Genomic DNA, 13835 nt, shown 5'->3' on the forward strand with positions numbered 1-13835 from the left:
ACTTTAAGTGAATGAAACTATTCTGTGTGATACTATAATGGTGATACATGTTATACATTTGTCAAAATCTGTAGAATGTTTAATACCAAGAGTGAACCCTAATATAAACTGTGGACTTTGGATGGTAATGATGTATCAGTGTAAGTTTATTCATTGTAGTAAATGTCGCACTGTGGTGCAGGATGTTGACAGTGGGGGTGGCTATGCACTGGGTGGGGACATATATTGAGCCGAAAGTACGTAGTCCTTACTTTCTGCTCAATTTTCCTGTGAACCTAAAACTGCTCTAAAATTAAAAGGAACAAAATTAAACAAATAAGTAATTTGCAGGTTTTTTGATGGCATGTTGCAGCATTTAACAATAACTTTCTAATGTAAAATTATTCCCTCATCCATATGATTTTCATTTGATAGCATATGCCTGTTTGTTAATATTTGCCATCAGTGATTACAAAAAATAACTAGCTGTTACCTATCAAATACTAGCATCTTGTTATCTTACAGGTGAGCAAACTTAAGCCTTCATAGATTCTGGGGACTAGTGCTCAGGTTTGGTTTCTAAACTTTTAATTCAGTCACCAGAACTCATTCCATGTCCCCTCTGTAAATACTCTATTCCTAAATCCAGCTTTGATGTCCTTAAAATGTTGACTCAGTACAGTTTTCTTTTACATATCACTGTTTATAACATGCAATCACTTATAAAAAAACTGTATCTCTCCTCTTACTGTGTAAATTACCTAGATAAATTTATTTCTGAATTCTCAAACCTAGCTTATTAATATTTATATAAGTGTTAATTGAAGCCCCAAAGTGAACATCTGGATTATTATAAGGGATTTCCCTTTACTTTTAGGTTGAGTATAATTATTTTATATACTTTTAAGTGTTCGTCTGGTAAATTAGTGTGGGATGTTAGTAATAATAATCAGTTCTTTTTGGAAAAAAGAAGCCTAGATGCTGTTTCTAGGGATTTAATTGTATTGAATGCCTGAGCATTGCTATAGTCAATAAGTATCATGTATCATGGATAATATTCTTGTGTAATAAGGATTAACTACATAATACATTTCAGTACTTTATCTTTTTAAAATTAGTTTTCTGAGATCATTTATAATTGTCATTTACTTGATTAACTTTTTTAAGGTGTTCTAAAGTGTTTATTAATCTCTTGGTTACCAGTTCCACAACTCATAAGTTATTCATCATGAATGACACTTTCTACTTCCTAGGAACTGGTTCCTCCACCTTTCCCAAACCTTTCTTCCCAACACCAAAGATTGGTTAGCCTTCTAAAATTTTCTTTCTTTTCCTCATGGTATAATATTTTCATTTTATATATTTCACTTATTGGAGTCATCAAAAATATGTCACCTGTTGGCTGTTTTTACTAAAATGGATTAAGCTGAAAATGCTATAAAGAGTCAGATTTTTCCACATGCTGTTCTAAGGTATTGTTTATTTGGCCTCAAAATTACAAAGCCTGCTTTTCTATTCTCCACTCCCATGGGAAGATGAAATGCTAAGCCTCTGTTTAAAATTTAAGGAGTGTAAACTTCTGGTCACTTTTTTCTCCTCTTCTCCCTCATTACATTACATCATAGCATTTTGACTTGGAAGAGAATTTAGAGGGTAATTTAGATGAACTTTTTCATTTTACAGCTGAGGAAAGACACAAATGTTAAGTGACTTGCCTATTTAAGATCTTGCAGCTGGTATCAAACTCTGATCCTCACCCTTACCATCCTTTTTCTGTTTCTTCATGCTTCTCAGAGTTGGCGCTAATGTTGCCCAGCCACTCTATTCTGAGCCAGTCCAGTCTGCAGCAGTGTTGGTGTGTCCCTGGCAGTCTTGTTCACACCTCTTTCTGAAGATCACAAAAGCGTAGACTTGGCATCACAATGGTTACCCTATTTCCCCCATCTGTACTGTTTCCCCTATTAAATAGTGTTGCTTTTTCCATGCAACCAGTGGAGAAATCCCTATGGAGAGCTGCCAGGTGCACTGTGGTAGGCAGAATAATGCCCCCTGGATTCCAAAAATTTTCATATTCTAATGCTTGTAAGCTCTGAATATGTTGGGTTCTATGGCAAAGGGGAATTAAGGTTGCTAGTCAGCTGACCTTAAAATATCAAGATTATATTCTGGATTAACTTGGTGATACCAAGGTCCCTAAATGTGGAAGAGGGAATTGGAAGGAAGAACCAGAAAAATTAGCAGTGTGAGGACTGGGCCTGCTGTTGCTAGCTTTGAGGTTGGAGGATGAGGCCGTGAATGAGGGAAAGTAGCTGACCTTTGCAAACTGGAAAAGGCAAAGAAACGAATTCTCCCATAGAGCCCCTAGAAAAAAATGCATCCTACTGACAACTTGAACTTAGCTCAGTAAAATCTATGTTAGACACGATTAACAGAACTGTAAGATAGTAAATTTGTGTTGTTTTAAGCCACTGAGTTTGTGACAATTTGTTACAGTAGCCATAGAAAACTAACACAAGTACTTATACTGCTCCCCTCAAAAAGTCACCCCTTTTGACTCTGCCTCTTCCCTCATCATATGACTATTTCATTGGCTACCTTATCCTGGCTCCCTGTTTCTCATCTAAATCCTGGGGTAAAACAACCCACTGTAAGACTGTCCAATCTCAAACAGCTATGACTGTCCCAAGGACACTCCTCCTCAGTATTTGCTCATTGACTTTACAGAACACAACCAGCTGGCGTTAAGAGGCTACATAAAATTGAAACTGCTCTGTTGGCTGCTGCATTCCAGGAATACAGGGTTAGATACTGATCCACTACTCCCAACTGCCCTGTCCTAGCCCTTAAGAAGTTATTTTTGTCACCTCATGAATGTTTATCAGGGAAACTACCTGTATGGATACAAATGCATCTGCTCAGGGCTTTGCTATGTATGAAGGGAGATGCCTATCTTGTTTCTTACTTGACGCAGAAGGAAAATGCTAGGCCATTGCCTGGTTACCTATTTTACTGAGCTGACTTGCTCAGCAGGCTGAAGTGCATGTTTTCTAGTCCAACTTGCTGAGCTGTGGCCAACACATCTGTTAGCTCCTGCAAAGTTCTTCACTTGATGCAACACCAAGTTTTTTCTCATTGCTCAGTGGCTGGCGGTTGTAGAATTAACTGTGTTGCGTGTTGGGAGCTCAGTTTTATAGAAACCTCACTGGGTCGGTGTGATATCAATTAGTTTGGACAACTGACTCCCCCAGCTTTTTCAAATTGATGTAATTCTTGATATGGCTGGGAAGCTTGAATTCACTCAAAGTTTCTGTGTCAGGAGATAGTTCAGGATGTACACATCTAATTGAGATTCTATGTCAGGGCTACTAGAAAGGCTGAATCCATTATCCTGACTTGCTGCATTTGTTCACTTCCTGGCAGGGAAATTTTTATTGACTAGAGGGTTGACCCACTGTGAAGTGAGTTCCTTACTGAGTCTTCCTTCCTGCACTATACAGTAATTTCTCAGGTAGAGGGAAGAGTTTTTGTAGACCTCAAGGACATTAGTCAGTGTCATGGACCAAATAATTCTTACAGATAATGTGTCATTGAGGCTTCTTTTTCTTTTACCCATTATGATAATCTCTGGCTTTTAATCATAGTGTTTAGACAACTTACATTTAATTATCAATATGATTAAGTTTAAATCTGCCATCTTGCTCTTTGTTTTCTATGTGTCTCATCTGTATTCACTTTTTTCCATGTTTTCTGCTTTCTTTTGGATTAATAGAGTATCATTTTGCGATTCCATTTTATCTCCATTAGTGGCTCATTAGCTATATCTTTTGTCTTATCTTCTAGCAGTTACTCTAGGGTTTACAATATATATCTGATTTTATCAATTGACCTTTAAGTAATATACTATTACCTTTAAATAATAGTCCATTTCACACAAAAACCATACAATATACTTCTGTCTATGCCCCCCTTGTGCTATTTTTGTCACATATTTTACTTTTACATGATATAAGCCCATATGCTTTACTAAGTGTTCTTTAAATAGCTAAGTTAACTTTTTTTCAGCTTCATTAAGGTCTAATTGACAAACAAAAGTAGTATATTTAAAGTGTATGTGATGATTCAATGTACATATACATGGTGAAAGATTTCTGTAACCTATCCATTTACTTCACATAGTTACCTTTGTGTATGTGTGTGACAACCCTTCAGATCTTCTCTCTTAGCAAATTTCAGTTACACAATATAGAATATAGTCACCATACTATACATTATGCTATATATGTTATAGTCATCAAGTGGTACATGCATCTCTAGAATTTATTCATCTTGTAACTCAAAGTTTGTATTCTTTGACCAACTTTTCCCCATTTCCATGCATCTACTATTCTACTCTGTTTGGGTTTGAGTTTCCGTTTCTTTTCTTTTTTTTTAAGATTCCATATATAAGTGAGATTTTTATAGTACTTGAATTTCTCTGTCTGGCTTATTTTACTTAGCCCTCCAGGTTTATCCATATCATTGAAAATGGCAGAATTTCCTTGTTTTTTATGGCTCAGTAACATACTATTATATATATACATGTATGAACATCTCTTTAAACACAGTTTTACTTACGTAAAGAATGTTAAACACATCCATTCACTGAAAGCATGGACTGGAGGGATCACAGACCGGGAGCATGCCACAGGTGGGGTATATGTGAATGAGGCATGTGGAGCGGAGCATTGCGGGTGCCCATGGGCCAATTGGAATCTTAGGCAAGTCACCTCAGCAGCTCAGGGGTGGGCTTCCTGATACGCTCCTCAAACTGGTTAGTAGAATCTATGAGCCTTTATTCCCAGCCTGGTTGCTGCTTTTGCAGCCCCTCTCTGCCTCTCGGTTGTTCAGCTCACCCTAGTGTTCTGGGTGGAGTGAGAAAGAAGTGGGTCTCTTTGGCAGCGCAATTGGAGAAACAGGGCACTCACATGCTCTTGTTTTCCCAGGTGGGAGAAATTGCTTGTGAGAGGGCACTATGGCACTGAGCTTTGTCACTTTGGGAGAGGGGTGATGTGGGTACAGTAAAACTGTTGCTCTTACCCTCTCTACTGCATCTAATCTTAGATTTTTTTGCTGTAAAGATGTGCTGGAACTTCCCTGCAGCACTCCCAGACTTCCACAAAAATACTCAGCATGAGTGGTTGTCATAATTCATGTTCTTTACAGGGAACATGGTAGAAAACTCCTATTCTGCCATCTTACTGACATCACTTAAGTTAACACTTAAAGAGATCAAAAATGAGAAAAAAATGACTAACACTTAGCCACATATTTGCCATTATAGACCTCCCTATTATGTTTTGTCATTCCAAATTTCCATTTGATATTTCCTTCTGGAAGAACTTTTACATTTTTGGAGAGAGAGAAATCAGACAAAGAAAGACAAATAGTGTATGATATCACCTATATGTGGAATCTGAAAAAGCCAAACTCATAAAAACAGAGTAAAATGGTGGTTATCATGAAATGGGGTGGGGTGGGGAATAGGACAGATGTTGTTTAAGGGTACAAACTTGTAATAAATAGTAAATAAGACCTAGAGATCTTATACATAGTACAGTGAATATAGATAACAATGTTGTATTATAATCACCAAACTTGCTGAGAGACTAGAACTTAATTATTGAAACCAATAAAAGGAAGTGATAATTATGTAACATGATAGAGATGCTAATTATAACAGTGGCAATCATATTACAATTTATGAAGATGTCAAATTAGTATAAAGTAGACCTTAAATGCACACATTACATGTCATATATTTCAATTAAAAAACATTTCTCTAGTGCAAATCTGCATTCAGTGAATTCTCTCATCTTGTATAGAAAAGTATTTATGTTGTCTTCATTCTTGAAGACTATTTGTGCTGAGTATAGAATTCTAGGTTGAAGAATTTTTTGTTTTGGCACAAAAGTCTGCTCACTGGGAAGTATTTTCTGACACATAGACCTAATTCCTGCCTTGTGAAGATGCTTATCTCTTATCACTAAACCCAGCAAGATTCTCCACTATGACACAGACACCAGATTGCTGTCAGTCTCTCTGCTTTTCCTATAGGGGTCTGAATATATTTTCATGGAAAAATGGAGAATTCCTGCTTTGCCAGGATAGCTTGTATGATCCTGAAGAGAAAGGCTTGGTGCCTCCCACTTATGATTCTTTTCATGCTTAAGCCAATTGGTGTTGTTCTTTAGTTTCTGTGCCCAAATAGAATAGCTAATTTCCACTTGGGTCAAGGAGATCAGTTAAGATGTGATCGTTCAAGCAAAGGTGATATGGTGAATTTCAACCATGTTGGTTGGTTTGACTCAGCTAAATAATGGTAAAGAACTGAGAGGACTTGAATGTGTGGAGTAAGAGAGAAGTCTGAGGGAAATTGTAACTGCCCTGATCCTAGCATCCATTGTCTTCTTTGATTAATAGAAAGGGTTCTATTATTTTAGCTGAACATATTGTTGGTCAGTGAAAAGATTTTCAAGTTCTTTTTGTATCTAGACATGACCATATCATTAACTTGAGACTAGTAAAATGAAATTAGAAGCTCCTAGAAAATGTGTACATCTCCTAGAAAATGATATTAAAGTGATTGAGTCCTAGTTCCCCTCTTTCGTACAGGCTATTTCATGCATGTGATAGCAGGAGCTCAAGCAGCCATCTTGGACCTCAAAATGGAAGGCACGTGTTGAGAGTGGCACATCATAAAGAGGGAAAGAGCCCAAAACTGAACTATTATACAGTGGACTGACTACATCCAGCCTTCTTTATTGTGATCATGCAATCAATTTCTATCTTGTATAAGCCTTTGGTTTTGTCTCTCTGTTTTTGTTCTTGTTGTATGTAGCTATATGCAGCTACACCTAATCCTGACTAACGAAATCAGGGTTGTAGAAGAGGCCTAGGTTTTTATCCTGGATGGTTGAACAAGTGGTGATACACTTGCTAAAGAATAAACAGGTTTGGGGCTTCCTGGAGGTAGATAGTCATAGAAAACAATTATACACTAACTTGCTAAGCCTCTCCAATTAATTTTAAATCATGGAAAGATTCAAGCTGTATTTGAATATTTTTTCTCTTGTTTTCTTGGGCATAAACATTGACTTCATACCTTTATTACTTTAGGAATCTGATGACTTAATATTACATCATAGTGGAGTTCTGAAATATCAAGTCTCTTAATGCCTCATTTTCCTCTTAATGGAGGTTACAGGTCTTTGAATTATAAAGATATTTTTAGGTTTTGGGATCCTCAAAAGATATATCTGGTATCCTCAAAAGAAATAAAGCATGGAGGAATGCATGATATGTTAGAACTATTAATGAAATGCTGTGTTCTCTTTGGAATATGTCTACCTTCAATCACTAACTGTTAAAGAACTTTCGTCATGTGTTTTGAACTTTCATGACAAAATTGTAGTTGATCTCACCTATGGAAAATTAAATTCAATTTACATTTTTGGCCTTATTTAATATAAAAATTTCAAGTGACCGTAATTTTGGAGTGTAGATTTTACTTTGCTTTTTTATTCTTCAAGCTAGTCAAAGACTTTTAGGATGAAGGCATATTTTTAATCTATTTTTCCTCTGATCTTTCTCCCTCAGTGCAAATAGGATGGATTTGTAGTGGTAGTATTAAGCTTGAAGCCATCAAGGAAGCATTTAAAATGTCTTTAGGCAAGCTTGTTTTCCCTATCTTGTCTGGTAATGAGGAAAGCTGAGGGTCTGTTTTTATTCCTTTTAAAAAGTATGTCTTTTCTAGGTGCTGTAAAACAAGTTGGAATTTGAATGATCTGGGGAAATCTTTTCTTGCAGTGACTATATATGGGAAAACTGTAGGGCAGATTTCGACATAGAGCTGATGTAATGCATCCGAGGGAAGCAGTGTTGGAACTCAGGTAGCTTTGAGCGTGCAAGTTAATAGCAGAGGATACTTGCCAGAAACAAGCACAGATAAAAGAAGAAAATAAATGGAAACAGTAACACCATTGATAACAAAATACAGGAGGGAGTATAATTTAAGGCGTCTATGGAAATCCTTAGAAACTAAAGGTTTTAAAAGAGGAGACTGCTTCATTTTTCTTTTGATGTAACAGTTAATAATAAGGCTGAGGTGGAAACTCCCCTTTATCAATGTTGTCTTTATATTTACACAATTATTTTTTATACTTATAGCATAGGGCAATCTTGTATACACAAGGCCTTTTTTGCCAAAACTGCATTTCCTTGAAACAAAGGCAGGCATACTTGGAACTGAGTTGACAGCTTTGTGGCTGTAAAGATAATTATAGCGCTTTTCTGATAGTGAATTCATGAATAATCAATGAACCAGCAAAGGACAAAAAGTGACATATGGCAGCCTGGTGTAGATTAAGTGTGACTGTCACATTCCCCTCCCCATCTTTTTCCTTTCTCTAATTTAATTGAAAGAAACAAAAGCCAGCCTACATAGCCAGAACACAGTATACCTCTGGAAAAATCTACTTAGGCAAAGTGTTAATCGGGGACTTTATTCATTACATGTCTCTTCTTCTGTGGTTTGGTTGTTTTGATAGTCCATCTCAAGTTGTTTGTGTTAATTGAGATTTTATTCAAAATGAAAATTTCACTTGAACTCTTGAAATACGGTGAAAATGATGAAGTCATTTTTTAAAAAATTACTACTGCACCAATATTTTCAAATAAGGAACACTTAATCAGTTATGCTGATTTTGCCGGAATGTTTTTCTGAAAATAAACCACAAATGTGTTGTGGCTGACTGTTGTCATGCGTTCGCCTAGTGAGTGCATAAACCAAAAGAGAAAAGAAAGGCATTCTTGATTTTTCCCTTTGTATCAACCAAGACTTCATTGAAGATACTGATTTTGTTATATTTAACAAAAATAACCAGGTTTAATGGAAACTCCTTGGTAATACTGAGCTTGTTAGAATAGTGTTCTAAGGAACTATTAATGGGGAGGTATTTGCTCACAAACCAAATAATAGCTCTACTGCTTTAAAACATCAACTCCTTGGCAGCTACTGAAGGATGAGTTTGTAGTCCATTGAGTCAGTTTGCTCTTTGCATTTGCCTGGCTTTGTGTCAGGGATCTCATTCTGAACCGTGTAGCGTTGGAGAGTCTCTAAACAGCCTGATTCTTCAATTCTCTCAGTTCTGCTCTAGCCTTTCCAAACCATTTGAAATTGCCAGAGGAATTAGCAGTAAGTTTTGGTTAAGTACATATGATATAAAAAAATAACTGTTTGTTTTGAATGTCTCTTCTAACTCCCCAACTCCCCAGAAGAGGTTCTGGAAACTTGCTCTTAGAATTGCAGATTCCCTTATGAATATGAAATATTCATTGATTTGTTTGTAAATAATGTGGATCTTATATTGTGGAAGTTGTGAGACCCCAGAAATCAAGGTCTAATTTGGGTTAGGTCTGTAATGTTGGGCACCAGGTGATGGTGAGTGAACTAAAAGTCAAGTGTGTGGATTAGGATGGCCATGATGCAATCCTTTCTTTCTTTCAGAAGAATTTACCATGATTTTTGTGATGGAATTGGCCACCACTGGGAGTTGCCATAGTGGAGAGACTATAAGAGGCACACTTTTTATGTTTCTTGGTGGTGTGGGGAATCCTTGGGTTGCTTTTCTGATGGCTTCCACAGGAGGATAAACATGAAGGGCTGTAGCCTAAAGAAGTTCTTTTCAGAGCTCTTTCTCCCCCTGGTCCCTTTCCCATTTCAGATTCTGACTGGTATTAAGGCTACACTGAAGCTTTTGGATTAGTTCAAGAGTATGGCTGTTAAGCACTATAAAGAGTGCCACTTTCTGAGCTGGCAGTCAAGTATTGTGGAAAACAGAGTGGTGGTTCCTTCAAAAATTACAAATAAAATTACTGTATGATCCAGCAATTTCACTACTGGGTAAATACCCAAAAGAAATGAAGGCAGGGACTGGAGCATATATTTGTACATCCACGTTCATAACAACATTATAAACAGCAGCCAACAGATGGAAGCAACTCAAGTGCCCAAATAATGGATGAATAAACAAAATTTCTTCCCATGGCAGCTGTGCCATTTTACATTCCCACTAGCAATGTGCAGGACTTCTAATTTCTCCACATCCTCATCAACTTTTTTCTTTCTTTTTAAATAACCATTTTAACAGGTGTGAAGTGGTATCTCATGGTTTTAACTTACATTATTACTGTAATGATTAGTGATGTTGAATATCTTTTTATGTCTTCTTGACCATTTCTACATCCTTTGGAAAAATGTCCTTAGCCCATTTTTGAATTTTGTTGTTGAATATTAGGAGTTCTTTATATGTCCTGGATATTAATTCCTTATCAGGAATGTGATTTTCCAATATCTCCAATTCTGTGGGTTACTTTTTTACTGTGTTGTTACTGGCCTTTTATGCATGAAAAATTTTAATTATAATGTCCACTTTATGTTTTGTTTGCTGTGGTTTTGGTGTCATATCCAGGAAATTGCCAAATCCAATGTCATGGAGCTTTCCCCCTATGTTGTCTTTGAAGAGTTTTATACTTTTAGCTCTTACACTTTTAGGTCTTTGATCCATTTTGAGTTATTTTTTGTGTATAGTATAAGGTAAGGGTTCAACTATTCTTTTGCATGGAGTTGTTTAGTTTTCCCAGCACCATTTGTTGAAATCACCTTTTCCTTGTGACTTGATAATTTCTTATCTCTTGTTATTTTTCAGTGCTTTTGAGAAGATTTTTTGAAATAGTTTATACATAGGAAGTTGTTTTCAGTAAGAAAGTTCATGTGTAAGACCTAGTTCACTATTTTTGGTAATAGGAAACTTCATTAATGTTTTAAGTAAACTTGGATGAGAGCATTAAGTGATGCCCTAAATCCTACAAAACATGTAGAGGGATATGGCCCTTATCCTTAGCTTTTAAATGCTGCTTGCTTGCAATTTTACAGTTTTCATGGGAAGAAGGTACAGCTTATCAGCATATATATGTATATGTGTGTATTTTTTTCTGAAAAGCCAAATAATTCAGTAGTCTAAATCTCATCTTAGGTTATAAGTATTATTAAGAATTACGTTACTAGTGAGGGAAACAAATACATAATTTTCTGCCAAGAGTACGGGAATCATGAGAATATCCCCTTCTCTTTTTAGTGGTTGTAAGTTTTTCCCCTAATAGTACATCAGTAAGGATTAGGTCCCCAATTTAAAATGTTGTCTATTTAATTATGTTTAACTAATTAGGTGGATGGAGGGGCAACCTCCTTAATTAAAAAATTTCTTAATAAAGTGTATATTAATCATTGTGTCTTCAAATGATATGCTGCTAATATTTCATTTTTAAATTTTAGAAATGTCATCTTTGACTATTATTTACTACTTTGTTCATAAGTAGGCAAGGACAGGTTCCCAAAAGTAAGAGCTAGAAACAGTCAGTATTGATGGGTAGTAATTTTTAGAAATCTGTTGAGGGGATCTTACTATTAAAGGAATCAACAGACCTTACTTATTTTATTCCGATGGTACAAGTGGGCCACTGATTAACATCTGGCTTGTTTAAATTCATTATAGGATTCCTTAGTAAGACTTTTCATGTAAATCTCTCTTGAACTGTGTATGTACCATTAGCACATTTTCCCTGTCAAAGTATAATCTGACTTTTTCTGTGTGGCATTATCCTCCTATAATTCAGAGTAGTGAATGGTTATGAGGTATTGAACAGGTAATTTGTTATATCTAAGAATTGAAACTTATAATTAATTTACTTCTACAATACAAACTAGGGTGAATTTACACTTAATTTTATAACAGTTTTTGGCTTGTTTCCTTGAGTAGGGGAGAAGATGGTGTTAGAGTAAATGCACTTATTTATTCTATAGCCTGGCAGGGTAGTTGTACATGTACATGTCATGTGTGGTGTGTGGTGGAAGAAAGAAACACGAAGGGCTATTGTTGTAACAAGTGTATGTAAGAAAAACAAAGTGTAGTATCTGCTGAAAAATAAACTTGGCTAGTGACCTTTAACTTTTAAAATACTTTGAACCAAACAATTCTATCAGTTTACCAACAACTTTGAAAACACCTAATACTGATGCCATGGTTCAGCTCTGCTGAGCACATTGGAAGGAGAGTGGTCTTAGGAGGTCTGCCCTTAAAAGGCCTGATTTAAGCCCTGATACTGAGTTGTGCATATTTTACTCTCTCTGTGACTAACTCAATAAAGCCTATTCATCAGGGAAATCTTGCCGTGACTTGGGTCCATTCATCACAAATCACACTCTCCCACTTTAAGATTATGTCAGGCTGAAATTATGGACAAAGCATGTTGTTATGTTCATTCCTTTATAATACAAGGAGTGGCTTATTATCAGATTGTCTATAGTTGTATCACCAGCAGTTTCACATTTAGGGTAATTTCTCCAGCTGTTCCTCATAGCTCTTGAACTTTAATAAAGCTCTTTCACTTTTGGAACAAGAGAAAAGAATCCTTGTTATGTATTAAATGTTTACCATCTGCCAAACATAGTGTACTGAACCCAAGACAAATAACACAACTTGCCAGTTGTGGGTAAACTTCAGAGTCTTGTTAGGAAGATATAATACATGAAACAGAAGAAAAGTTTACTCAGAGCTGAATTTTAAGAATAGTTTTTATTTTTATCAAAGACCATCTTAGTCATCAAAGTATAATCTATAAAATAGAAATGTTAGAGCTATTAGGTGGGGGAGGATGAAGACATATTTAAACATATTTATTTAAGAAGCCATTTTTTAACCTTTTTTATTTCAGAAACTCTGATTGTTATTGGGATTACAAAGACCTGATTATGCCCTCAAGACCCTGAGGAATATAAAGGGTAAGAGCAACTCACAACTCTCTTTCCCTTTAATGATAACAAATTGCTTTTATGGTATTTTCTCTATCATTCTTCATAACAATACTGTTTGGGCTTACAGCTCAAAGGCCAAGAGAGATTTAAAGAGGAATAGAGTTGGTATTTAGCCCCCTTCTGTATTTCTGCAGTGTCTTTGTGAAATGCTGACTGAGTGAGGAGTTAGATAAGCTGTAATAAGCTGTAGCACAAGGGACTGTATGGGACCTTTAGAACATATCCTGTATACCAGTACACTTCAAGTCACTTTGCTACAATAAAATGGTGAAGAAAAGCCATTTAGTAGTTCGATAATATTGAAGGAATGTGCTATTTACATTTCTTTATTATTGTGACAGATATTTGTTAACTACATAATATGCATCAGATACTGTACTCATTGGCTTGTTCTTGGTTTTGTTATCACTTTTAGTAACTTAAGCATTCTTAATGCAGAAGATGTGGAAATCCAAATAAGTATGAAGATCCCAAAAAATTAATTTACTCTGCTTCTCAGCACCCAGAAGTAGTCATTTTGATCTATTTCCTCATTTCTTTTTATCCTTAAAAAATGAGTCCGCTTTTATTTAGACCATACAGCATATACATGATTGAATTCTACTGTACATTTGTGTAAATACTTCCCCTCACAATAAATATAGTTATTATTTCTTGGGCCCTTACTATATGTTTGGCACAGAACTAATGTATTGTTATTTTATGTTTAAATTTTTTTAATACTTACTACATGGAAAAGAATCTATGTATTGCATGTATGTTATGGATTTCTGTGAACCGATCATGCAGTGCAGTAACAATGTGCGAACCAATACTGTTGAAGAGTGGTGGAATATGCTACTTCAAAATGTCATTTTGGCGGAAGGATTATTTTGAACTAAAGGCACTTGCAAGACAGGTGCTAGAAGGGCATTCTGACTTCTCCTTTTCTTCCTGAAAGAAAGAG

At 35.9% G+C, this 13835-nt stretch overlaps 1 protein-coding gene across 17 annotated transcripts in view; it reads left to right on the plus strand.

Moving 5' to 3' along the window:
• Positions 1–13835, plus strand: part of LOC118929068 (cytochrome c oxidase assembly factor 1 homolog) — a 107787-nt gene that overhangs the window by 56694 nt on the left and 37258 nt on the right. For 15 of the 17 annotated variants that reach the window (XM_057504378.1, XM_057504382.1, XM_057504385.1 and 12 more), the window contains one exon: positions 12790–12856. The exons of 1 other annotated variant lie outside the window; for it this stretch is intronic. Coding sequence is in view for 1 of the 16 variants with exons in the window: in XM_057504369.1 (XP_057360352.1) it covers positions 13322–13344 (23 nt within the window). In the remaining 15 variants the exon portion in view is untranslated. Of the gene's footprint in view, positions 1–12789; positions 12857–13304; positions 13345–13835 lie in introns of all 17 variants that reach the window. One more of the 17 variants, XM_057504369.1, reaches the window with a different exon arrangement.

This window comes from Manis pentadactyla, chromosome 7 (assembly GCF_030020395.1).
Source record: "Manis pentadactyla isolate mManPen7 chromosome 7, mManPen7.hap1, whole genome shotgun sequence".
Taxonomy (NCBI): Eukaryota; Metazoa; Chordata; class Mammalia; order Pholidota; family Manidae; genus Manis; species Manis pentadactyla.